At 42.4% G+C, this 26,527-nt stretch overlaps 1 protein-coding gene across 1 annotated transcript in view; it reads right to left on the bottom strand.

The window, feature by feature from the left end:
- Nucleotides 1–26,527, bottom strand: part of SUSD1 (sushi domain containing 1) — a 91,690-nt gene that overhangs the window by 39,769 nt on the left and 25,394 nt on the right. The window contains exons 6-11 of the mRNA XM_065405925.1: nucleotides 22,763–22,942; nucleotides 21,051–21,230; nucleotides 5,226–5,320; nucleotides 3,234–3,420; nucleotides 2,083–2,177; nucleotides 1,682–1,868 (exon numbers count right to left, since the gene is read on the bottom strand). Coding sequence (XP_065261997.1) covers nucleotides 1,682–1,868; nucleotides 2,083–2,177; nucleotides 3,234–3,420; nucleotides 5,226–5,320; nucleotides 21,051–21,230; nucleotides 22,763–22,942 — 924 coding nt within the window. The remainder of the gene's footprint in view (nucleotides 1–1,681; nucleotides 1,869–2,082; nucleotides 2,178–3,233; nucleotides 3,421–5,225; nucleotides 5,321–21,050; nucleotides 21,231–22,762; nucleotides 22,943–26,527) is intronic.

A 26,527-nucleotide genomic window follows, 5' to 3' on the forward strand; every position in this document is an offset into this window, starting at 1 on the left:
TTTACAATAAGCTATAAGTACCATTCACCTCACTCTCTCTAATGTGCTCTGTGATGTGCCTCTTACAAGGGATAAAATAGGGCATGCAAAAATAGAAGGGATGTTTTAATTCCACTCTGTAGACTCCTGAAGTTATGAATATGAGATCAAAGTGAAGGAGCAAGTACAGCTCTAGAGATTATTTTGCCGAGTACCAATCTGACACACAATGCCATGAATAATGAACACAAAAACAAACAGTTAGGTTTTGGTTTTTAGTGTATGATAGTTTCACTTCCACTGGCTGGAAAGTCCTGAAAGAGGACATTAAAGTCTATTCATTTCACAAGAAGAAGACGACACTACAGTACTTCTATCTAGGCATTTACCATTTCGATGAGCATGGTGTATCTTGTTTTAGGATTCTCCATACAGACTTGATCCTTCTTATATTGGAGGCCAATCCAGTCTGAACTGGCTTTGGGAAGCAGTCTAGCTCTGCCTTGAGCATTCCTGCTAGTGCAGTATGTATGCAATTTGCATACTGTGCTCTGCATTCAGGGTAATGCACTTCACTAACGTGTGGGTGTACATGTAACAACACTGTCCTCTAGAAGCTGGAAAGCAAGAACAAACGTGTCTGATCTATAACTACTGACACCCACCAGAGAGATGCTCCCTGATTTCAAGCTGCAGAGTGACTATTCTTGATCTCACAAGACTGATTGGTTTATAGATCTCTAAATTGGTGTATGAAGCAGCTCTACAATATGAGGACTGCATCGGTTAACACAAATTATATGGCAATAAAAAAGGAAGACTGGATTAGGAAATGGTGCATTCCCAGGAACATTTGCAAAAAGGAAAAAGAGGCTTATGAAACCTTAAAGAAAATAACCTTTTTGAAATCGCTTTAGGAAGGTGTATAGGGTGATATCTAGACTTGAAACAGTGCTTGTGGTTGGGTTAATTCATTCATTCTTGTTTGTTTTTTAAAGCATCCATTTCATCCTTCTTCCCACAAGGCTATAGACGTAGTGATGCGTTGTTATTAACGGTCACGCTTCTACAGCACTGTAAATTCACAGGATATTTTGCATATCATGTAAAAAGATGTTTTATACCCCAAAGAAAACGCAAATCAAAAAGAACAAATCTTCCAGTACTTTGTCAAGCAAATCTCTCACGGCAGTCAATGGGCATTTTGCCTGAATACAGACCGTACCGTATTTATCCCTAATTTAGACAAGACAATCAGATATCCTCTTAATGCCCCTGCACATCTCCAGTAACTCTGATGGTTTTGAGACGGAGCAATAAGAGAGGAACTTACCCCCTTAATGTGACAATTTAAGACTGATTGCCTCATAGATTTGCCCCTCTACTTATCTTCTTCGAACCTCAAATGTCTCTCATTGGAGTAGTCAGAATTCAAACCAAGTAAGCCTGTTCTTATGCACAGTCACTGCACTAGAAACTTAACCTACTACTCTTATTATTATAATTTATTTGTATGATTATGGCACCGAGGAGCCCCAGGACCAGGACTCCATTGTGATAGGTGCTGTCCAAACACAGAACAAAAGACAGTCTCTGCCCCCAAAGAGTTTACAACTGAAGTATAAGACAAACACCAGACGGACACCGACAGACGGAAGAGTACAAGGAAACATGAGATAATGTCCAGGACAACGGCACTTACCCGTTGTTGGGAGCATTATGGGGATTTGTAAAAGAACCTTGGTAGATGCCTCAGTGATAGTCACAGTGTAGTTTACACCCAGGTGTAGAGGCAAACACACCTCTGGGTTCTCTTCCTCAGTGGTGAAGTTAATCATCATTTCATGGGAGGATTTCACCAAGTATCCCTGTTGTGCCTGTATGTGAAACTATCACAGAAATAAACCAAACAAACTTTTAATAAGTTCTTCAGAAAAACTCAGGAGCCTCACACAGCTGTTTAAAAATCAGGTCAAATGACTAACTTTTTTCACAGCAATTTTTTTTTTTTAGGATTATTAAAACTTCCACTAAAATCTTTAATCCCAAACCTTACTTTTCTCTTCATCTATTAATAAAAAGTACAGTACATGTCTCACTCACTAGGTAGGTTTCCTTCACCCCAATTCTTCCAGAATGTCTCTTCCATTTCAAACAGGTATCATTAAATACTGAAACATTGCTGAATCCTTCCTCTTCTACAGAACAGAAGAAAAGAAAAAAAGTCATAGCCTCTCAAAAAACATTGTCCTGACACCGAGGTACATTTCCTCCTTATTGCATTTAAAAGCTAACCCGATGTTCTTGTCATTTACAATTGATTATTTGCAGTAACGGTTAGAAGCTCCGCTGTGCTATGCACAGTACGAACACACAATACGAGAGCGCTCCGGCACTGAAGAGATGACCATCCAAACAGACAAGACAGATGAAGAGCTGGAGGTGAAAGCAAGGCACTAAGAAGCAAAGTAACACGGTCACACAGCAGGTCAATGGCAGGGCTGGGAACAGAACCTAATCTGCAGGGTCCCAGACCTGTGCTCTCTCCAGTGGGCTACGTTGCCTCGGTAGTCTCTAAATGTTCCCCTCAGACCTGTATGGTGGATTTCAACTCTGCTATTTTGCTCTGGTTTTATGCACTTATGTCTCACTATTAACAAAAGGAGAGCCAAGCACACAGAGAGAGAACAATGTTGGACCCAAACTACGCCCTGCTATTCGAAGTTATTTTTTTCCCTTAAATGAATTGCATTTATCATATTTTTAAAAAGATTTTAAGAAAACAAATGTTTATACCAGAAAATATTTCCCAGTAGTATCATCCTCTGCATACGTATTTACATTCAATGTACAGTTGCCAATACAAAAACATGGCAAGTTTCATAAAACACACTACAGGCAATGTATTTCTGTACACCTCAGATGGTGCCCAACAGTGGAAAACTGAAGTCCTGACCATATATCTCCTGGTCCCTCCCACACAGCTTCCCTCCAGCAACTAATTGGCCTGACCATATCTCATGGTCTTTCCTTTCACGGCCTACTTGGCCTGACCATACTTTATGGTCCTTCATGCAGCTTCTCTCCAGCAACCACGTCATCTAGAGCTTTGAATCCAGTAAATGCATTACTCCTCACATTGGCTCCCCACCCACTTGACTAGAGCCAGAATGAATCAGCCACATGAGCATATTTATTTGAGCTGCCTTCCCTTAACGCTAACAGCTAGGTAAATCAAACAGCATGACACTTACCAACTGTATTAATTGTTACAGTGACTGGTCTTGAGGGCTCAGGAGACAATACAGTGATGTTCACAGTGTAGTTAGTGCCTGCCTTTAGGTCTAGGCACAGCTCTGGAGTTTCTTCCTCTGCCGTGAAGTTAAAAGTTGCTTCATGAAAAAATGCCTTCTGATGCCATCTTCGCCCTTGTACATGAAACTTTTGAAGGAAAAGAAAGTCAAAAATTGAGTTCTATAGCACTTGCTGTGTATTTTATGAATGCGAGTATTGCAGTCAGCATGTGTGTTTTCAGTAACTCCATGCAACCACCAGCATATTCTCTCATTTTATCATCTATCACCTTACCCTATGCAATGCAAATCTCTACTCTATCAACAAGTCCCCTACTGTACTCATGGATTCAATTCTGTATTTGCAACTATATTCGTTTTGGCATATTGATTGCTTTTTTACTATATTAATCAATTTGCTCCTTATTTTCTGTTGCATTGACCATTGTGCTGCCCTGTTAACAGATTCTCTGCTATTTTAATTAAGTCATTGCTATATTCTCTATCATTTTCATACTGAAATGAACCTGCTGGCCTATTACCAGATATTGTGTTGACACACAGGGCAATATTCAGCCAGCAGGACTCTGGAGAAAGGGAGCCAGAGTCTATTTGGGAGCAGGAGCTAGAGGCAACAGCCTGGAGCTGACTGTGGAGAGAAGGCCAAGCAGTTTAGGGACTGACGGGTTGACAGCCGGCCTCAGAAACAGCAGGTCACTGGTAAGGGGCCACCAGTGGTAGCAGTGGATGGTGGATAACCAGGAGTGGCCTGTGGGGATGGACCTGAGCAAGATTATAGGAGCTGGATAAAAGGACTGAACTCTGGCTGGAGGGATCTGCAGGCCAGTGCATGATTATCTCTGGCAAAGAGGCGACCTGGGGTGAATTTTCCTGGACTAGGCTTTAGGAGCACCAACTTGACGCTCGTGTACTGCACTGCCCTTAGGGGCTTGACTGAGACCTGTTGTGTCTTACATTTGTCATCTTTTATTTGTATCTTAAAGCCAAGAGTAACTGCACTGTTTATTTATGGGGGGGAGGGGAAGAGAAGCACATATAAGGCAAAAAATAAAGTGATCCTTTGTGATACACCACAGTCTCCAAGTGTTTATTGAAACCCACCAAAGGCTAATACCTGAAGCGCTTGGCGCACCTACGGCTCTTGCACTAAGGCTAGGTCTACACTACCCGCCTGAATCGGCGGGTAGAAATCAATCTCTCGGGGATCGAATTATCGCGTCTCGTCGGGACGCGACAATCGATCCCCGAATCGACGTGCTTACTCCACCAGGGGAGGTAGGAGTAAGCGCCGTCGACGGGGAGCCGCGGAGGTCGATTTTGCCGCCGTCCTTACAGCGGGGTAAGTCGGCTCCGATACGTCGAATTCAGCTACGCTATTCGCGTAGCTGAATTTGCGTATCTTAAATCGACCCCCCTCCCCCCGTAGTGAAGACCTGCCCTGAGTGTGTGGTATACCCAGAACACTACCAAACACCTCAGGGACTGGTGTGTCACAGCATTCAGCATGACTCCCTTCGTTGGTGTCCATTACAGTATGTTTGTTGCCATATTAATTGATTTGCTGCTGCTTCGCAAGAGTCCTCCTGCTGCAAACATTTCAGTAACCTCACCAAATAATTACTGCCATAACTCCCATCAAATAATTACGGACTTTGAAGGCCACACTTTCAAGGGGCCCTCCACCTGGGCTCTAACAATGAAGCCACTCATTCTCTGCCTGTGGAGTTTCCACCCATCTGATCTCCTTTCATCACTGCATTCAAATGAGCACAAAAAGGACATTTTTTGGAAGGAGGAAATGACGCAGACTGGGGACTAAGTGGGAGGAAGTCAGCAGAAAGCAGTGTGGAAAATACCATTTTCAGCCAAAGTGCCAATGTACCAAGGGACAGTCCTGCAATGGAGAAACCACGAACATCCTGTCTTGCTTACCAAATACACCATCTTCAAGTTGGTTTCTCTAGTGCTCCTTCTCCACTTCACACAGGTTTGATTAAATATAGACACATTTCCAATGGCTGCCTTCACTGAAGGGGGAGGAGGGAAAATGAAAGTCATGCTAGATAAACTGAAAAGATATAGAAATAACAAATAACCAAAGATAACATACACTACATTTGGAACCTCAGCACATTAATTGCCAGTGGTGTGTACTGAGGACGTGGGAAACTAGCTCAGAAATATAAGTATTTGGGTAAAGAAAATCTCATCAAGAGTTGTAAGCACAGGGAAAAAAAGCAGGCTAGAAAAAGAAAAAGTTAAGTGAAATCAATCTCTGATAATCTACATAGAAAACCAAGGGATAAAAAGAACCATTAATGCAATTCACATTAATCAAGACATGTATTTAGGGCTAATATGTTCTTCCCCCATCCCTAGTGATGCATAGCCCTGAAACTGAGAGGTTGAGGGAGAAAAAGGTCCCATCCTAAACTCAGATTAGATCTTTGCATGGGGATGCTGTGAAGGCCAAAAGGAGAACTGGGTTAAAAAAAAAAAAAAGAAGTTCATGGAGGCTAGGTCCATCAATGGCTATTAGTCAAGATGGTCAGGGAAACAACCCCATGCACTGAATGTCCCTAAGCCTCTGACTTCCAGATGCTGGGACTGGATTACAGGGAATGGATCACTCAAATTGCCCTGTTCTGTTCATTCCCTCTGAAACATCTGGAATCAGCCACTGTCAGAAGACAGGATACTGAGCTAGACAGACCACTGGTCTGACCTAGTATGGTCATTCTTAAGTTATGTTATAATTGAACCACACTTCGCTTAGGTCATCCAGCACTAAGTTCCACAGGTTAGTTATCCACTGTGTATCAAAGTGTTTCCTTTTAATTGTTTGCTGCCATTTCACAAAAATTAATTATTCTATTTAAAAACTGAAATTCCCTACATTTTAAAGATGCCGGGATGACAGCCCAGGAACCAGTAGTCCTCTCTTTAAGCCACAGACTGGCCTGAGCATAGGAAAGCATGAGCAGCAGTAATGCAAGTTTCCCCACCAGTATACTCTTCCCCCCTCAATAACTCTATGACTGAGATGGAACAGCAACATGTCTCCATGCCTATTCACGCTTTGGCCTCTCTGCTAAATTGCAGACCAACTTGCCATTCCATGCATTGCAAGGAGGATACCTATCCAAGCAGCAAATCTTGGTCACTACCACCCTCGACCAGGCTCAAACCAGTGACCTAGAGCTGAAAGATTCTGCATCCCATTACTACAGATGGTCCAGCATTGGACCCACTTTTCTGAACATTCATTGCCCAACTCCTATCCCCAGATTTAGAGGTTCAGATAGACGGGTACTGAGATCCTAAGTCCATACCTGGTTTTTGTTTTGACCAAGCAGTTCCCTGAGCCGTAATTTTGTACGTCCCCTTGTTTATTTCTTGTGCAAAAGCATAAACACAAGTGCCTGAATAGCCTTCATTATACCAATTTGTTATTTTTATATTCCTCTACTAAAGCTCTTCATCCATTTCTCCTTTTCAGATTACATAATCCCTTCTTTTAAAATCTCTCTTTGTATAGAAGTTACCGCTTTTGTCTGCTCTGAAAACACCCAACCCACTAATCATGGTAATTTCTCTTTGTTGAGTGTTTTCTATTTGTGATGTCTTTTTTAGATAAGGTGACTGAAATTCTCTGAAAAACTAACCAAACATTAGGCCTTTTTATGCAGCTGTATTCAAGTATAATTTTATCCAAAAGATCATAACAATCCATAGAAAATCCAAGCCCTATTCTTATTCAGCAACAAATAACCAAATTGTATATGCTTTCAAAAGACAGTATTTTTCATCTCTTTCTCTTGAATACTGCAGGTGTTCTCTTAATGGCCATCTTGTTTCTGTGCAACTGTACAAAACTGATGTTTAATCAGTGTAAGAAATATGCTATCCAGTACCATGCAATACCAAGACATCTACTCTCTTGTCTAATGTATACTATGTATGTACTGTGACTAATAAACATAGCAGGCTGTATTATGTAAGTAAGGACTGAACATGCTTAATATCCACTTCAATTCAGACTCCCATATGAAATAGGAGAAGTTGAAAGGAATTATTTCCTTTAGTTTAAGAAAAGGAACTTGAACTTGTCCTTAATGTAGAAAGCCACTGGATGACACTGTTGTTCCATAAAATTAAAGTTCAAAAGCAAAGCTGGTACCTTAAACCTCATAACCACCGTTGCATCCAGCCCAACATCCACCTCAGGTGGAAGATTTCGGAAAACAGGAGGTAAAGGGATGGGGACCAGGGCTAGGGCATGGAGGGAAGTACTGGAGGAGTCAGAGGTCATGATAGAATATAGCAAGAGGGCAAAGAGGGGAAGTGTCACAAAGGTTGGTAAAAGCCAGGGAAGGGAGCTGGTGGAAAGAGATGAGAGGGAGAAAAACAAAGAAAGAGAAAAATGACCTGAAGATGAAATTGGGAGCTGGAAGAAAAGAAATGCGGTGAGAACAAGAGAAACAAACAAGGAAATGACTCTAAGGCTAGGATCTTATCTATTCATTTTCCAGCACTTTTAAAATTTTCTGGAAGAAAGAGGAACTTTCATGCCAAATATGATCAACCCAGGCATAGGTGCTGGAACTAGGGGTGCTGCTGCACCCATGGGCGATGGATGGAGCCTCCAGCTCCGCCCCTTCCGCCCACGCCCTCCTCACGGCCAGAGCCACAAGACCCCCTGCATCCCCCGCTCCCGCGGCCAGAGCCCCAAGCCTCCCGCCCGCCAGAGGAACCCCAGGCCGGACTGGCCGAAGGCCCGCGCCTCCCCTGCCCGGAGGAACCCGGGGCTGGCTGCAGCCGTGCCTGCCTCCCCTCCCCAGACCCACCCACTGCCCAGGGGAAAACCATGCAGGTTCTGGACGGCTGAGGAGGCGGCATGTGCTACTCAGCCGCCCGGGACCTTGCATGGGGCATAATAAAGTAATGGCCTATTATACCCGCCGCCCATGGCCGCACCCCCTGGCTTTAAGTGGTTTCCATCATATACAGGGTTTACAGTTTGGTTCAATGGCTCTCAGCATCCCCCACTATACGAACTGTTCCAGCCCCCCTGAAACCAGTGGAAAGGCTGAGTCTTCAGACAGATAACAGTCCACCGTGGGCACATCAGCATTCTCTCCACTCGCCTGCTTTCAATTCAAACACTGCCTTCACCTACAGGGCAAGTACAGTGCCAGTGCACGCACCTCAACTGCCATGCTCTAAGGCAGGGGTTCTCAAACTATGGGTTGGGACCCCAAAGTGGGTTGTGACCCCATTTTAATGGGGTCGCCCAGGCTGGTGTCAGCCCTGCGCCCCAGCAAGTCTGAAGCCCAAGCCCAAGCCCCGCCGCCCAGGGCTTTGGCTCCCCCGCCTGCGGTGGCAGGGCTCGGGTGGGCTCAGTCTTCGGTTCCCCCCTCCTGGAGTCGTGTAGTAATTTTTGTTGTCAGAAGGGGGTCACACTGCAATGAAGTTTGAGAACCGCTGCTCTAAGGGGACCACTTTTATAGCTCAAGGTAGTTCAGTTTCCCTGATCAACGCAATCCTTGATATTTCTCTGTCTGCTAAGACCATCAATGACACTGCCGACTAGCGCCATTCGAAGTGACCGATCGTTTTGTGATGCAGAGAACTGTCTACCAGGAATGTGCCTAAGCCGACCAGCTCCTTTCATATGTGTCACCAATCAGCCCTCAGATGGTAGCAACTTAGGGCCATGACTGACCTGAGCCAGACCGGAATCTGTAGCTTATCAGTAAAAGATTCTGTAGCCCATTCCAGTCAGAAACACCTGCATAAAACAAACTCTACTTCCATTACATTCCCTTCTAAAAGTAGCTAAAAGAACATCCATACACTAAATTCATAAAATGCATAAAAACAGCTTTCCCTCAGCCACTTCCACAGATTCACAGGATTTAGGACAGAGAGGAAAAACAAATACTTTCTTCCCCTTCTGTTTTGCTTTTTTCATTGCAGCAACATCTGCAAATGATACGCAACAGATGCTATCTGCTACTACCTTGTAGTACACACACGTTCAAGGAAGATAATCAGAATTACAAAAAACAGTGTTTCAATGATAGCATCTATCCAAGCTTTTCTAGTGCACCTATTACCATAGAACTTAGACACTTTCTTCTCCGTAGTTCTCTCCTCTTTTTTGGGGCGGGGGGTGTTTATGGACAGGATTTATTTGACAAGGATACATCGTATCTATTCTCCATAACTTTTTATAGTATATTATGAGAAGTGTTTATGAGCATTTCATGTTTAATTAATTATTGCTTATAAAGTTTCAACAGAACCCTAACTATGAAGCTACAAGGGGACTTCCACAATTCAGCTGAACTTCCCCCTCCATAAACTAAATGTGCAGACAGCTCACAGAAAAATTACAAAGTTATAGGTAGAGACAATCATGCAGGAAGGAACAGAGGGAGAGCTAATGATTTACTACTTCCTTTGGTCTAAAAATGTTACCAGGATACAATAGGGGCAAAGTAATTCATATGTCGGATCAAAGTGACCAAAAACAGGAGTAGGAGATGCAATTGTGATCATGTTCACAATAGAAAGCTATATTAATCATACAAAAAGTAACGGCGTCAGAATGGACTGGATTAGGTGGGCTGGAACTGCATGGCCTACCATGCATGGCCTTCCCCCATCTGAAAGAGATTTCTGACATTAAGAATTGATATCTGCAATCAGAAATTCTGTAATTATTAACTTGGTTTCAAATATAAAAAGCTAAAGTAGACTGCTGAACAAAAATATAGACTGTTTTGTTTTTTGTTGTAGTTGGATCCTATCTCGTTGATCTAAGAAACAATGGCTCCCATAAATGCAGATTCCACCTGTGATTTTCCAGGCCACTAAAGAAGTTATCAAATTATCAGCTGTCTGGATTTAATGTTTCACATTAGCCCTTTATGAGAACTTGGACCAATCAGATCCTTTTAATCTCTCACTATTATTATTCTAATTGTTTGATGGGGGTCTGACTCCTGAGAAAGCTGGGGCTGTGGAATCGGTGCCCTCAGATTCGAGCGACACTTTTTCTAATTAGATTCCGTACTGATGAGGATGAATTATTTATACACAGCTGGGACTAAAAATTAGGTGTGCAGCAAGAGGCTCACAGAAGAATCTGAATAGGAATATGGAAAACTAACCCCTTTGTTGTGGGTTAGAAACCACTGACAACAGCCTTGCAAAATTGTCATGAAAATAGACCACGTTTACACACCAGCCCTTTGCTATAATGACAGATGCAAACATACAAGTGGTGATATTTTACTCAGTCTTTAAAACGTAACTCACCCTGTGACCTGGAATAGACATCGCAGATGTTTAAGGATTCCAGCTGTCAGGCAAACCCGCAGGTGAGAATGGGGAGAGTAGCTGGGCTGTTAGGGTGCAGCGGGGGGGAAGAACACCTATCTGCAGTTTAAGAGGGTGTAGGCTTAAAGCTAGGACCAAAGACTTTGCCTGGCTACCGGGAAGCATGTGATGCCACCAAAAGTGGGTACACAGGAGGAAACTGTCAGGGAAGGAAAGCCTGGTTCAGGGATCAAAGAGGATTCTGATGGAATCCTATTGCGGGAAGTGACACAGTTAGTGAAGCTCTCTCTGTTGGTAGGGAAAATCCAAGGTAAGATGCTGATTAAGTTTGACAGATTCCAAAATGGATGACTCAGAGGTGATACACAGGCATGAACAAGACAAAGTGCTCTGGTCAAATCATAGCAGCCCCTTGTTCTGGCAGGGACAAAGGCTTTTATCTAAGAAACAACCCGTACGTATGAAATGCTTTGTCTCTCTGTTTAAATTCTCACTATTGATAACACTGGTTAAAGTTTTTCCCATAAAAAGTTTTCCCATTAAAAAACAGGGTTTAGTAATAATGTTCACAGGGAAATGTCATTTTTGTCACAGTGTTTCAATTTCACTTTGTGAAATTTCATAACAAAACAAAAATTTCTGTTCACTTTGAGATTTTTGTTTTAGTTTTCAAATTCTAAAATGTTTTTGAAATTTCAAATTTTTGTTTTTCCACTTTCTCCCCCTTTTTTGCCACTGAATAGACTAGAAGGAATTATGTCTAGGATTGATTTTTAGATGAACCTTTTCCTTTTATATCCTTTTTCCTTTTCTTACTTTGTAACTTTTCTAAACTTCCTCAAGTCTGATCATGCTTTCCGCCCTCTACGTGGATACGAGTGGCTTTTTCCACGGCAATGTGTTTGTTCCCTTCTGGCACAGTGTTTTTTCATATATACAATACAGATAGCATGAAGTGTCTTCCCTGAACAGATCCATCAGGCAACTACCCTCTCTCCTCCAAATCCTTCAAAACACATTTTTGTTTCAATGCCTACAAGAAATGGCATTATTATGTGGCATTTGGTTGCAGCTCATATTTATTTATGTAATAAAACACTTTAAAAAAGAAAACATATTTGTTCATAATAATCCCTATATTCTGAGAAATATGCCCTTCCACTCCTCCCTTTGTATGTTGGCTTAGAGTGCAAGTTCTCTGTGGCAAGGCCCAATTCCATCTCTGTGTTTGTACAGTGCCCTGCACAACAATCCTGAGGCAGGAGTCTATGGGTGCAATACCAACATCTATTTACCTCGTGTATCTATTTAACCCCCATTCCTGTAATATCTGAGCTCCTCATAAGCTTTAGTGTATTCATCATCACTGCTTCCCTGCAAGGTAGGGCAGTGCTATGATCCCATTTTACAGATTGGAAACTGAGGCACTGGGAGGCTAAGTGATGTGTCCAAGATCACAAAGGGAGTCTCTGGCCGAGCAAGGAACTGACCTCAGTTCCAGGCTAGCACCCTAACCACTGGGGCATCCTTTCTTTCAACATTCCAGACACAAAGGGCCTGTGATCCGCTTATGGTCTTATGTGACTATGCCATTATTTTGAAAAGTTTTGTCACAAAGTTGCAGTGAAACAAATCTGAGGTGCGCCTTAAGAGAGACAGTTAAAAGGACAGTCAGCTCAAAACTCACATCACTATTATTACCATCAACATCCTAGAGCTCTAAAAATCACAAGAGCAAAGAACAAATTGTATTTCCTCTAGGTTTTCAGTTCACTGCCTGCGTTCCGCAGTGCTTTGCATACGGCGATTTTCTCTTCTGTGTTACTAGTCAGATTTACTTCCTAGTAGCAGGACCTCAGCCTTTTTAGGCACTGCTCTGGGAGCCCACACGCACACTTTTCCCTGTACAGTAACAATGAATGTAACAATGCAGCCAGTGATTCATAGATTTTCATAGATTCTGTCTCAGAGGTTGCTTGCTTTACTGCCAAGCAATTACTTCTCATTTTATATACACATTTAATTTATTAATTTCTAAGTAATATAACGTTAATTGTTGTCAAACGAAATGTCTAGCATTTTGAGATCTACTGATGAAAAGTACCTATGTAAGAGCTAACTATTATCATTATTATTATTATTAACATTCTGATAAGATTTTATTTTTAGTGGAAACGTCACTTAGATTTTGTTTTCTCTGGATAAAGACAAGTAAATTGATTAGATGGGAGGAATCCATAATTTTTGGATTTATCCAAATATCAAATAGTAATTATAAGTACCAGCCTAAGTCTCCTCTAAGCTGCATGGCCATGCAGCAGGCTATCAAGGGCCGCGCAGACAGGGAGAGGCACTCCTCCCCTGGCCCAGCCCAGCCAGAGCTGCTGCAGCTGGGGAGAGGCACCCCTCCCTCGGCCCGACACAGCCTAGCCCTGCCGCGGCTGTGGAGAGGCGCCCCTCCCCCGAGCTGCTGTGGCGAGAGAGAGCTGGAGGGAATCCTCTCTCCCCACCGCAGCCCCGGGGCAGCCTGCACCCCAAATCCCTCATCCCGAACCCCACCCCAGAGCCCCCACCCCCAGCTGGAGCCCTCACCCCCCCCACACTTTAACCCTCTGCCCCAGCCCTGAGCCCTCTCCCACACCCCGAACCTGTCATCCCCAGTCCCACCTCAGAGCCTTCACCCCCAGCCAGAGCCCTCACCCCCCCCCACACCCCAACTCTCTGCCCCAGCCCTGAGCCCCCCCCACACGCCGAACCCCTCGGCCCCACCCCCACCACACATCACCTCCATATTGGTGCACATACACAAAATTCATTCTGCAAATGGATGTAAAAAAATTAGAGGGAACACTGGTACCAGCAGATACCAAATATGGTCTCTGGATACTGATAACTGTCTAGGAGAGAGATGCAGGAATTCTCTGGGACCAGGGTGAAGGGAGACAGCCAGAGCAGAAAGCGTTATGGGGGAGTGTGTTGGGGGTGTCTTGGTATTGTGACCAGGGTTGCAGAAAAGATAAGGTATCATACCAGGTCTCTGATGAGCAAGTGACAGGAAGCAAAGGTGAAAGTAGCACTGTGAAGCCCAGCTGAAAGTCAGAGCCATGAAGAGCAGGGTGAATGTGTATCAGGAGAGGATGTCCAGGGAGACTGGAAATAAAGTATGCTGTATGACTTAAACATGGTGGTACATTTCTAACACACATACACAGTGTCAATAAAAATGCTTTTTACTCTGTTATTCCTTCTTGCCCTTTTACTTTATAATATTTGACATCATTCAATGAAAGAGAAAAACAAAGCATTTTAAGTTTTCATTTAAAATATCCAATGGGCCTTTTCTCCACCCTTCACAAAAGATACATTTTTAGGGCCCTTCGTTTTCAGTTTTTATTTTATTTCATTTTTCCCGGGAATTTATCACTGTTTATTACCACAACAAAAACAGGTGAAAATCAGTGCAAATAACTATTAATAATTTTTCTGGCTAAATATCGGGGTTTATTTTGGTGAACAGAAAGACAGGAGAAAAAAGTATTTAGTAGATTAATGCTTTGACTTTCGTTCATCAATGTGGTTTGCTGCAGAACTAAAACAGAACTCAAAACACGCCACCTCTGACTTTAAGAAAACAATAGATCTCTAATCCCCAAATAAAACTTTTCATTTGAATAAACAGTTTACTGTTGTAGACTTAGAACTATTAGCCTTTAAATATTTACATTTAATAATTGGGCCACACCATTTGCACTGCATTGTTATATTTGCATACACTCAACTTCATCCTTTTCTCCAAAAGGAGATATAAGGTCCAAGCGCAATTGTGTGCCTACATTTGCATATGCAGCATGACACAATGCACATGCAAATGGCTGATTTGTCATCTGCCCTCTGTCAGTGGAATTGTGCATGTATCTAGAAGGACCAGAATGGACTGACTACACCCAGTGAAAAAGGAGACGGCCAAAGGATCACACCCTCAGAGTCAATGTAAAGCCAGCTATCGGCAGAAGCTTCTTGCTCTGGCCTAATCCTGAGAGATGCTTAGCACCAATGACTCAGAATAATGTCAATTATTTTAACAGAGTTTTTGTATTTAATTACATCTCTCATTCAATTTAAATTTTTTTGGTACCAGGGATTTCAACAGACTGACAATGCAAATTAAGGGAGTTTCACTGCAATTCCAACAAGAAAAATGGGGGAACGTGGTTATTTATCAAAGAGCATAGTCTCAAAGGGTATTTCTTAACCTCCCTCTCAGTTCTAATTAGGTTATTCATTCCATGAAGTCCACTTACCCTTAAGGCAGTTGAAAATGGAAAGAAATAATAGAAATTTTGTAGCTGTGCATGGATTTTTCCTCATTTTAATGGGAATTATTAATTACATGGAACCTTAAGATCATATTCATCTGAAAGGCATCATTACTGAAACAGACATTTCATTTCCTCTGAAAGTCATCAGTAACCTCCTTTGAGTGAAATATTTTGAGTGAATGTTAAAAATGTTAGTGAAATATTTTTAAGCTTTGCATTGCTTTTTTTCCCTAGCTCAGCCAAAGCTATCAGAGCTGTTTCTTTAAAATTTCTCCATTATTCGAATTATCCTTGTGCATTCCAGAGAAAGGCTTTTTTATTTTAAACTCTCTGGAACAACTACTAGGGCTAACTTCTGCACTTTTGCCTCCCATTGAAAACTCTCATTAGCCATCTTGCCTGAGAGTGGACTACAGATTCAAGCCCCTTTGCTGTGGATGATCACAGTTAAGATCTTGATCCTGCAAACATGTATACACCTCGTTAATTTTACACACCGTGAGTAGTCGTATTGGTGACGTTGCACTCCATATGATTTTATGAAAATATGCTAATGAGTGTGAATATAATGTAACTGGAATATGCTTCATGCAAAAGGTCTTTTGTAAGGTATCATTACAAAGCTTATAATCTACTGAGTGTGTTCATCCTACTTGAATAAATGTATCATTCTTGTATCTGGAACTAGAAATATGAAATATAACTCCGAGGTCCTATTGTAATTATGCAAAGTGTGGGCCATTAATGGTGGTTTGGAATCTTGTTGGCTCCCATTAACCAGAACAATTGACTGTAGATGGCTCTGTTTACTTGCAAGCCTTCCTGTGAGTCAGGCCGGGAAGAATGAAGGCTTGGGGTCTCACAGGACATGTGACCATGTCACCTGGTACTGGAATCCATCTTAAACCTGGTGCTTTTCCATTTAGAAGGAGGGGTGGGGACCCAGAGAGACAAAAGATTCCCGCCTTGTGCCAAAGCTATAAAAGGGGGTGGGAACAGAACAAAGGGGGCTGCAGTCATGAGAAATCCCCCAGCTACCACCTGAGCTGGAACAAGGACTGCACCAGGGGAAAGGATTGGGCCCAGACTAGAAAGGAGTCTCGTCTGTGAAAGAAGCTTATTGGAACATCTCTGAGGGTGAGATTTTATCTGTAATTAGGCTTAGACTTGCATGTTTTTGTTTTATTTTGCTTGGTAATTTACTTTGTTCTGTCTGTTATTACTTGGAACCACTTAAATCCTACTTTTTATATTTAATAAAATCACTTTTTACTTATTAATTAACCCAAAGCAAGTAATTAATACCCAGGGGAGCAAACAGCTGTGCATATCTCTCTATCAGTATTATAGAGGGTGAACCATTTATGAGTTTACCCTGTATAAGCTTTATACAGAGTAAAACGGATTTGGACCCTATTGGGAACTGGGTGTCTGGGTGTTAGAGACAGGAGCATTTTCTAAGCCGTTTTCTGTTAAGTCTGCAGCTTGTGGGGGACATGGTTCAGAGCTGGGTCTGTGTTTGAGCAGGCTAGTGTGTCTGGCTCAACAAGACAGGGTACTGAAGTCCCAAGCTGGAAGGGAGAACTGGCTCAGAGGTAGTCTCAGCGCCATCAGGTGACAGTCCCAAGGGGGTCTTTGTGACCCAAACCATCACAGTATTGACTTCAATGCAACTACCCAAAGTGTGTAAAATTAAGCAAGTATGTATATCTCTGCAGGATGGAGGCCTGTGAAGCTGTAGCAGTCCCAGGCACGTTTCCAGTCTTTAGGGAAAACATGCTGACATTATAAGGTAGAAGAACATCATCTGCAACAGACAGCAAATAATGATGTACAATCTGAGAGAGGATTTGTGACACCTCTACTCCAATGGCACAAATGAGTGCAATGTTCAATACAAAAACTGAAGTCTAAAACATCTGTTAATCTTGCACTATATTACTACAAAGGCAGTCTCTAAATCTAGATGATGACGTTGATTATAAGCATCTCTTTTTGAGGCTAATTCTTTGATAGAGAAAATCCCTTCAGGCTGAAACTTGGCACAAAGGGTCTAGAAGTCTGTTGTGGCTTTTAGTTACGAGTGTACAAAACAGGTTGTGATTCTACTGCCCTTATTCCTCTGGGGGTAAAGATGGCAGGATCAGGCCCATACAAAAGGTCTTCTGATCTTCTATATCAGGGGTAGGCAACCTATGGCACGCGTGCCAAAGGCGGCGCGCGAGCTGATTTTCAGTGGCACTGTCATAACTATAAAAGGAAGGGTAACAGCCCTCCTGTGTACCATACTATAATCCCTCCTGGCCAGAGACACCAAAATCCTTTTACCTGTAAAGGGTTAAGCAGCTCAGGTAACCTGGCTGACACCTGACCCAAAGGACCAATAAGGGGACAAGATACTTTAAAATCTTGGGGGGGGGGGGGCAGGCTTTTGTTTGTGCTCTTTGTTTTGGTGGTTGTTCGCTCTTGGGACTGAGAGGGACCAGACATCAATCCATGCTCTCCAAATCTTTCTGAACAAGTCTCTCATATTTCAAACTTGTAAGTAAACAGCCAGGCAAGGCGTGTTAGTTTTATCTTTGTTTTCTCAACTTGTAAATGTACCTTTTGCTAGAGTGTTTATCTCTGTTTGCTGTAACTTTGAACCTAAGGCTAGAGGGGGTTCCTCTGGGCTCTTTAAGTTTGATTACCCTGTAAAGTTATTTTCCATCCTGATTTTACAGAGATGATTTTTACCTTTCTTTCTTTAATTAAAAGCCTCCCTTTTAAGAACCTGATTGATTTTTTCCTTGTTCTAAGATCCAAGGGGATTGATCTGGATTCACTAGGAATTGGTGGGGGGAAAGGGAAAGGAGGGAATGATTAATTCCTCCTTGTTTTAAGATCCAAGGGGTTTTGGATCAGTGTTTGTGACGTTGTGCAGTCTACATGGTTTTATAAAAACATGATAATAAGTGAATATAATGTAACTGGGATAGTTTTATAAAAAATTTGATAATAAGTGACTATAATGCAAATGGGATATGCTTTGTGCAAAAGGTCTCTTGTAAGGTATCATTACAAAACTCATAATCTACTGAGTGTGATCATCCTATTTGTAGAAATGTACCACTCTTGTATCTAAAACTAGAAATATAAAATCCTAAGGGCCTATTGTAATTATGTAAAGTGTGGGCCATTAATGATGGTTTGGAATCTTCATGACTCCCATTGTCTGCAAATGGCTGTTTACCTGTGAGTCTCCCTGTATGTGTGTGTGCTGGCAAGTGAGTAATGAAGTCTTGCAGTGACATGTGATCATGTCACCTAAACTGGAATCCATCTTTAACCTGGTGCTTTTCCAGTGAGGGGGGGGGTGGAAACCCAGAGGGACAAAGGGTTCCCGCCTTATGCAAAAGATATATAAAGGGGTGGAAGAAAACAGAGAGAGAGAGGGGCCATCATGGAGAATCCCCTAGCTAACACCTAAGCTGGAACAAGAGCTGTACCAGGGGAAAGAATTGTGCCCAGGCCTGGAAGGTGTCCAGTCTGAGAAAAATTTACTAAAGCATCTCTGAGGGTGAGATTATCTGTATTTAGTTTGATTAGACATAGATTTGCGCATTTTATTTTATTTTGCTTGGTGACTTACTTTGTTCTGTCTGTTACTACTTAGAACCACTTAAATCCTACTGTCTGTATTTAATAAAATCACTTTTTATTTAGTAATTTACTCAGAGTGTGTATTAATACCTGAGGGAGCAAACAACTGTGCATATCTCTCTATCAGTGTTATAGAGGGCGAACAATTTATGAGTTTGCCCTGCATTAGCTTTATGCAGGGTAAAACGGATTTATCTGGGTTTAGACCCCATTGGGAGTTGGGCATCTGAGTGCTAAAGACAAGCACACTCCTGTGAGCTGGTTTCAGGTAAACTTGCAGCTTTGGGACAAGTGATTCAGACCCTGGGCCTGTGTTGGAGCCGGACAGGAGTGGCTGGCTCAGCAAGACAGGGTGCTGGAATCCTGAGCTGGCAGGGAAAACAGAAGCAGGGGTAGTCTTTGCACACTGGGTGGCAGCTCCCAAGGGGGTTTCTGTAATCCAACCCGTCACAGTGTTCACCAGGGAATTGGTGGAAGAGTCTCTCAAGGCTACCCAGGGAAGGGACTTAGCACATTGGGAGCGGTGGCAGCAAAAGCAGATCTAAGCTGGTAGAGAAGCTTAGAGGTTTTCATGCAGGTCCCTACATCTGTACCCTAAAGTTCAGAGTGGGGAAGGAACCTTGACAGGCACTCACACTGCCCGAGTCCTGGCCACTGGTCCGGGGGACTCTGCATTTTAATTTAATTTTAAATGAAGCTTCTTAAACATTTTAAAAACCTTATTTACTTTACATACAACAATAGTTTAGTTATATATTATACTTATAGAAAGAGACCTTCTAAAAACGTTAAAATGTATTACTGGCATGCAAAACCTTAAATTAGAGTGAATAAATGAAAACTGGGCACACTACTTCTGAAAGGTTGCCGACCCCTGTTCTATATGCTAAAAAAAAATTCCTTTGCTTTTAAAATAAAATTTTGCAGGTCATAAATTCATTATGCAGACTCGGTAGTTATGCCAATTTCTTTTTAAAATGAAAAATGAAACTAACATGAAGGTAAAGGAAGAATGTGGCCATAACATCTTGCTGCAAGTTAGCATGGTGCTTACATTTTTTAGAACTGCCATGTGTGCATCATGTAAGCCTGACATCCCAACATGTTGTGGATTAACCCCTACAAAGTAAACGAAAACAGGCTTTTTTTGGCTTTCCATCTATCCTAGTTTCAGGACACAAGTTTTACTCCTGAGGGCATTCTGCGCCAAAAAATTAAAAATTCTGCACACAATATTTTAAAATTCTGCAAAATTCTGCACATTTTATTTGTCAAATAAATGTGGAGGCTCCAGCATGGCATGGGGGAGCACAGGCCACTGTCTGCACAGAGGTGGGAGATCACTGTGCAGCTCCCCTCTCCCCCGCCCTGGGCACGGACTCAGCGGTGAGGCTGCAGCCAACTCTGACACAGCACAAGGACCACGCCTGCCCCCAAAACACCCCAGAGCCCTGCCCCTCCATACTGGGTGCACCAGGTATAGGCAGGCAGGCTCAGCAAGGCAGGATCCAAGTGTGGAGGGGATCCAGGTGTGGGTTGAGAGGGTTCTGTCTGGGGCAATCTGGGTGCAGGCAGCTGAGTGGGGGATCCGGATGTGGGGAGGATCCAGATGCACAGGCACTTGTTGGGGGGTGGGACTGGGTGCAATGGTAATGGGACTCTACAAGAGGGTCCAGGTGAAGTTGGTTGGGGTTCAGCGGGGAAGGGGGTCTGGGTGTGAGAGGGATAGGGCTCGGGAGGGGGGTCCAGATGCTGGGAGACTGGGACTCAGTGGGGTGGGGATCCAGGTGGCTCGTTGGGGTGGCCCAGATGCAGGGGCAGTGGGGCTCGTCGGGGGGGGAGGGTCTGAGTGTGGGGGGGGAGAGGGAGTGAGGCTCAGCAGGAGGTTCTGGGTATGAAGGGGTCTGGATGCATGAGGGTTGTGTGGACAGGGGAGCAGCTCTCTGTACAGTGATCCTTCCCACTGCAGCTGAGGAGCAATGGGTGCAGGAATCGGGTGGGGTGGGGTGGGGTGGGAGTTTGCAGAACTTCCTGCAGCCGGAGGAGAAATCTGGGGGTGGGTCTGACCCAGCCCCGGATGTCGTGCAGGGGAAGAGGAAGTCCCGTCCTCCCCAACCCAGCCCGGACTACCAGCTGAGCCCAGCGCAAGGTAGGAGCCACCAGCCAGGTCTTCCCCAGTCCCGCCTCCCACCCCACAGTGATTTACTTCTCTCCCGGCTGCCCTGGGCACCTGAAACATACTGCTGGGGAGTCTCGCATGATCTCTCTTGTGGCTTCCCTTTGCTTCCCCATCGGAAAGTCATTTTTCTGTGGGGAAGCAAAGAAATCTGCGGGGGACATAAATTCTGCACATGCGCCAGTGGTGCAGAATTTCCCCAAGAGTAAAGTTTGAAGCTGAATTAAAAACACATCTACAATTAAAAGGCAGAGGATTTCATTACACTCCTACCTTTACATATTAGAGCTGGAATTTCCCAGGATCCATTATAAGTACAACGTGACGTATTCCTCCCACTTATGCTGCGGAATCCCTTTTTACATTGGTAGTGCACTGCACTCCCCAGCTGGGAAATGTTGTTCCAAATCATGTCTGTGTTGGGGATTGAAGGAGGTCTGCCACAATCTGTTACTGAAAAATATCAAAAACAATTTTCATGAAAAAATGTTTGCTAGTCAGTGTTAAGAAATTAGTTAATGTAGTCACTGAAAGTGAACCCTTAGGAGCATGTGAAATATCAAATCCATTAGGAAAGACAAAACCTAACTATAAAAATGACATTATGGGATTCTTCTCAAGGACTCCTTTTAATCAAAAAACATCTTTTTATTTCTAACCCAAGCAACTAACAGCCAGCCTTGCACATTCAGCTTTGGATCTGAAAGTCAACCTGGGTTCTTTCCTTCTGGTTCATCACCACAAACAGTACAAATTCTGCACGTCGCCTTCTTCCTTTGCAACATGACCCTGCAATTGAAACCTCATGAACAAGTCTGTTGATATGTGAGCCAAAAAAGAATCCAGTTCCTTGTCCCACAGCTGTTTTGGTTCTGAAGTCATACCCAGAGCAAAAAGTAGTAAAACAATATTTTTGTTGTTAATGTCAGCAGATACGGACTTGGGGATATTGAGGAGAAAGATCTGTTTAGGAATAAAATTCCATTATTAGTAGGGTTGGAAGGATTAGATTTGTACTGGTAAATGTCAGTAAACATCAATTTCACTGTACACACACAAACCAAAGAAAAACATTTCCATCAATAATAATTGAAATTCAAAGATAGACAAAGTAAGAAAAATGCCACTTGAGAACTTCTTAAGAGTCAGAATCCAGGGATTCAGACTTTTGAATTAGGTTTGTTACAAATAGACTAGAGCAGTGACTCTCAACCTTTCCAGACTACTGTACCCCTTTCAGGAGTCTGATTTGTCTTGTGTACCCCAAGTTTCACCTCACTTAAAAACTACTTGCTTACAAAATCAGATATAGAAATACAAAAGTGTTCACAGCACACTATTACTGAAAAATTGCTTACTTTCTCATTTTTATCATGTAATTATAAAATAAATCAACTGGAATATAAATATTGTACTTACATTTCAGTGTACAGTATATAGATCATTATAAACAAGACATTGTCTATATGAAATTTTAGTTTGTACTAACTTTGCTAGTGCTTTTTATGTAGCCTGTTGTAAAACTAGGCAAATATCTAAATGAGTTGATGTACCCCTGGAAGACCTCTGCGTACCCCCAGGGGTACATGTACCCTTGATTGAGAACCATTGAACTAGAGAACAAATAGTAAGAACAGGTATGATTTGTTGATTTAAGGATATTTACTTTGTATATTTTGACATGTGATATTAATAATTTATGTTTTAACAGTGTACAAATCTTTAACTTTTTGAATCTCAACATCTGTCATTAAATAATCGTCTGGCCCTCCCATAATTTCAAATAGTCATGAACATTTAAATCAATTAAAATCTAAAAAAAACCCAAAACACTTAAAAATCATCATTGACATTATCTGTCAATATTAACTGAATTCTGCCAAGCCTAATTATTAGTCACTTTTCAGAATAAAATCATACTTTAAGAAACTCTTGTTTGAATTTCATATGAAGGGTCTTTAAATATGAGGGAAAAACATATTTACCTTCACATACACCTGTGATATTTTCCCATTTCTGAATTATTGTGCATTGTGAAAAATTCTTCTCTCCACTAAAATGAAACCCTTCACTACATTTATAATACACCATGCTTCCTAGAGTTGTGGAGTTGTCCCAGATCATTTCTGCGTGTGGAATCCACAAAGGTCTGCCACAGTCTATTTCTGGGGGGGGGGAAAGAGAGAAGTAAAATTGACAATGGAAACAAGCCAAGACACGTCACAGGGTTTAACGAAGAGATACTAAATGTTATCATTATTATTAGGGCTATCGATTAATCACAGTTAACTCATGTGATTAAGTCAAAAAAATGTATCGCAATTAATCACACTGTTAAACAATAGAGTACCAGTTGAAACTTATTAAATATTTTTGGATGTTTTTCTACATTTTCAAATATATTGATTTCTTTTATAACACAGAATACAAAGTGTACAGTGCTCACTTTATATTATTATTTTTATGACAAATATTTGCACTTTAAAATGATAAACAAAAGAAATAGTATTTTTCAATTCACCTTATATAAGTACTGTAGTGCAATCTCTATCGTGAAATTGCAACTTACAAATGTAGATTTTTTTTGGTTACATAACTGCACTAAAAACAAAGCAATGTAAAACTTTAGAGCCTACAAGTCCACTCAGTCCTCCTTCTTGTTCAGTCAATCGCTAAGACAAACAAGTTTGTTTATATTTGCAGGAGATAATGCTGCCTGCTTCTTATTTACAATGTCTCCTGAAAGTGAGAACAGGCATTCGCAGGGCACTTTTGTAGCTGGCGTTGCAAGGTATTTACATACCAGATATGCTAAACATTCGTATGCCCTTTCATGCTTCGGACACCATTCCAGATGACATGCTTCCATGCTGATGATGCTCGTTAAAAAAAGAATGCGTTCATTAAATTTGTGACTGAACTCCTTGGAGAAGAATTGTATGTCTCCTGTTCTGTTTTACCTGCATTTCATGTTATAGCAGTCTCAGATGATGACCCAGCACATGTTTGTTTTAAGAACAGTTTCACAGCCATAGGCGCCGACTCCGTGGGTGCTCCGGGGCTGGAGCACCCACGGGGAAAAATTAGTGGGTGCTCAGCACTCACCGTCAGCCAAGCTCCCCTCACCCCCCCCGCCTAGGGTGACCAGACGTCCGATAATATCGGGACCGTCCCGATATTTCGGGGTCTGTCCCGCGTCCCGACCGATCTTTGGTTGGGACGCAATTTGTCCCGATATCCGCCGGCGGGACTGACTCGTCTTTTTTTTTTTTTTTTTGCCCCCCCCCCCCCATGTGTCCCGATATTTTGTTTCCCTCATCTGGTCACCCTACCCCCGCCCCACCTCCTCCTCCTCCTCCCCCCCTGAGCACCCCTGCTCCTCCGCCTACCTCCCAGGATTTCCTGCCCAGCCGCCGCCAAACAGCTGTTTGGCAGCGTTAGCATGCTCCGGGAGGAAGGGGGAGGAGCAGGAACGTGGCGCGCTAAGGTGAGGAGGTGAGGAAGAGGCGGGGCCGGGGCGGGGATTTGGGGAAGGAGGTGGAATGGGGGCGGGGAAGGGGTGGGAAGAGGCAGAGCAGGGGCGGGGCCTCGTGAGAGGGGTGGAGTGGGGCGGGGCCAGGGGCAGAGGGGAGGGGTCGAGCACCCACTGGAAAGAGGGGAAGTCGGCGCCTATGTTCACAGCAGATTTGACAAAATACAAAGAAGGTACCAATGTGAGATTTCTAAAAATAGCTACAGCACTTGACCCAAGGTTTAAGAATCTGAAGTGTCGTCCAAAATCTGAGTGGGACAAGGTGTGGAGCATGCTTTCAGAAGTCTTAAAAGAGCAACACTCAGATGCAGAAACTACAGAACCCAAACCAACAAAAAAGAAAATCAACCTTCTGCTGGTGTCTTTTGACTCAGATGATGAAAATGAACATGCGTCGGTCCGCGCTGCTTTGAATCGTTATCAAGCAGAACCCGTCATTGGCATGAACGCACGTCCTCTGGAATGGTCGTTGAAGCATGAAGGGACATATGAATCTTTAGTGCATCTGACACATAAATATCTTGCGATGGCGGCTACAACAGTGCAATGCGAACACCTGTTCTCACTTTCAGGTGACATTGTAAACAAGAAGCGGGCAGCATTATCTCCTTCAACTTGTAACCAAACTTGTTTCTCTGAGTGACTGGCTGACCAAGAAGTAGGAATGAGTGGACGTGTAGGTTCTAAAGTTTTACATTGTTTTATTTTGAATGCAGTTATTTTTTGTACATAATTCTACATTTATAAATTCAACTTTCATGATAAAGAGATTGCACTACAGTACTTGTATTAGGTGAACTGAAAAATACTATTTCTTTTGTTTTTTACAGTGCAAATATTTGTAATAAAAAATAAATATAAAATGAGCACTGTACACTTTGTATTCTGAGTTGTAATTGAAATCAATATATTTGAAAATGTAGAAAATATCCAAAAACTTTAAATAAATAGTATTCTATTATTGTTTAACAGCGCAATTAATCGCGATTAATATTTTTAATCACTTGACAGCTCTAATTATCATTATTTATTTGTACTACCATAGCGCTTAAGAGCCCCAGGACCAGGAACTCTCTGTGCTTTGTGCTGTACAGATACAGACAAACAACAGCATCAGCATTTGGGATGCAGGAATTTAGTTTGTATTGTTCTGAGCACACTGGGACCTAATCCTCAATTAGGGCTCCTAGGTGCTATTGCAATACACATAATAAGTAGCAATACAGTATTCCACAATGGACTAGAAATGACAGGACATAGGTGTTGTAATGATGCTCATTTTGTAAAACACCACCTTGTTAAAGAGAGAGAGAGAATTGATGACTATATTCCTGTATAATGTCTCTCTAAAGAAAAGCTCACTGTTGTGATGATTATTGCTTTGTTTCTGATATTTACCTGGCCAAGGATTTGTAAACCTGTTGATACCTCCTAAATAAATAGATAGTAAAGAAAAAAAAACTATCCCATGATGGAATAACAGGGGAAGGTAAGAAGCACAGCATAACCCATTAACAAGAAAGGATCTCCAAGTAACATTTAACAGTTGGATCTATCACTAATGTCTTCCAATAAGATTCTCAGGTGTCCCACAAGGTATCTTTAGATATTTCTGTTGTCAGCAACAGCATAGAGATTCTCTGCCTGGCTCTGCCCCAACCCCAGTGTGGGTTAGAGAAACCCAGTGGCTAATCTACAAAAGCTGGTAATGATGCTCAGAGTGTTTGTTCCTTCCACGCCCCCTCCACCAGAGACTGATGGTGGTGCAGGAGCCAGCTATGACAGCTCCACATCAGGGGAATCTTTAGCTAGGGAGATGTGGGTAGTTTCTGCTCCCTTTGTACCACCCAAACAGTACAACGGCAGTGGGGACAGGACTGAGAATCTAGTCCTTGGGATATACAATTACTTTTATTCCAGATAGAGGAGAGATTTTTCATCCCAGTAGACATGTTGTTTTCATGATCCCAACATTTGAAAAATGATAAAAGCATCCAGAGGTTTGCTTTCCACTGCCAGTACATTTCATTCAAGCTTTGAAAAGAAAGAATTGCTTTAGACCAGGACAAGAAAAAATCATGGAGGAAAATTTCTATGGGTTATTCAAGTCTCTGTGGAGTTCATTAGAAAATAAATGTGGTAATAACTTGAAATTGGTTCACTTACTCAGCAATTTTGTGGAGCTTCATAATAAAATTATGGAATTAAAATAATAAAA

The sequence above is a fragment of the Emys orbicularis genome, chromosome 6 (genome assembly GCF_028017835.1).
Source record: "Emys orbicularis isolate rEmyOrb1 chromosome 6, rEmyOrb1.hap1, whole genome shotgun sequence".
Lineage (NCBI taxonomy): Eukaryota > Metazoa > Chordata > Testudines > Emydidae > Emys > Emys orbicularis.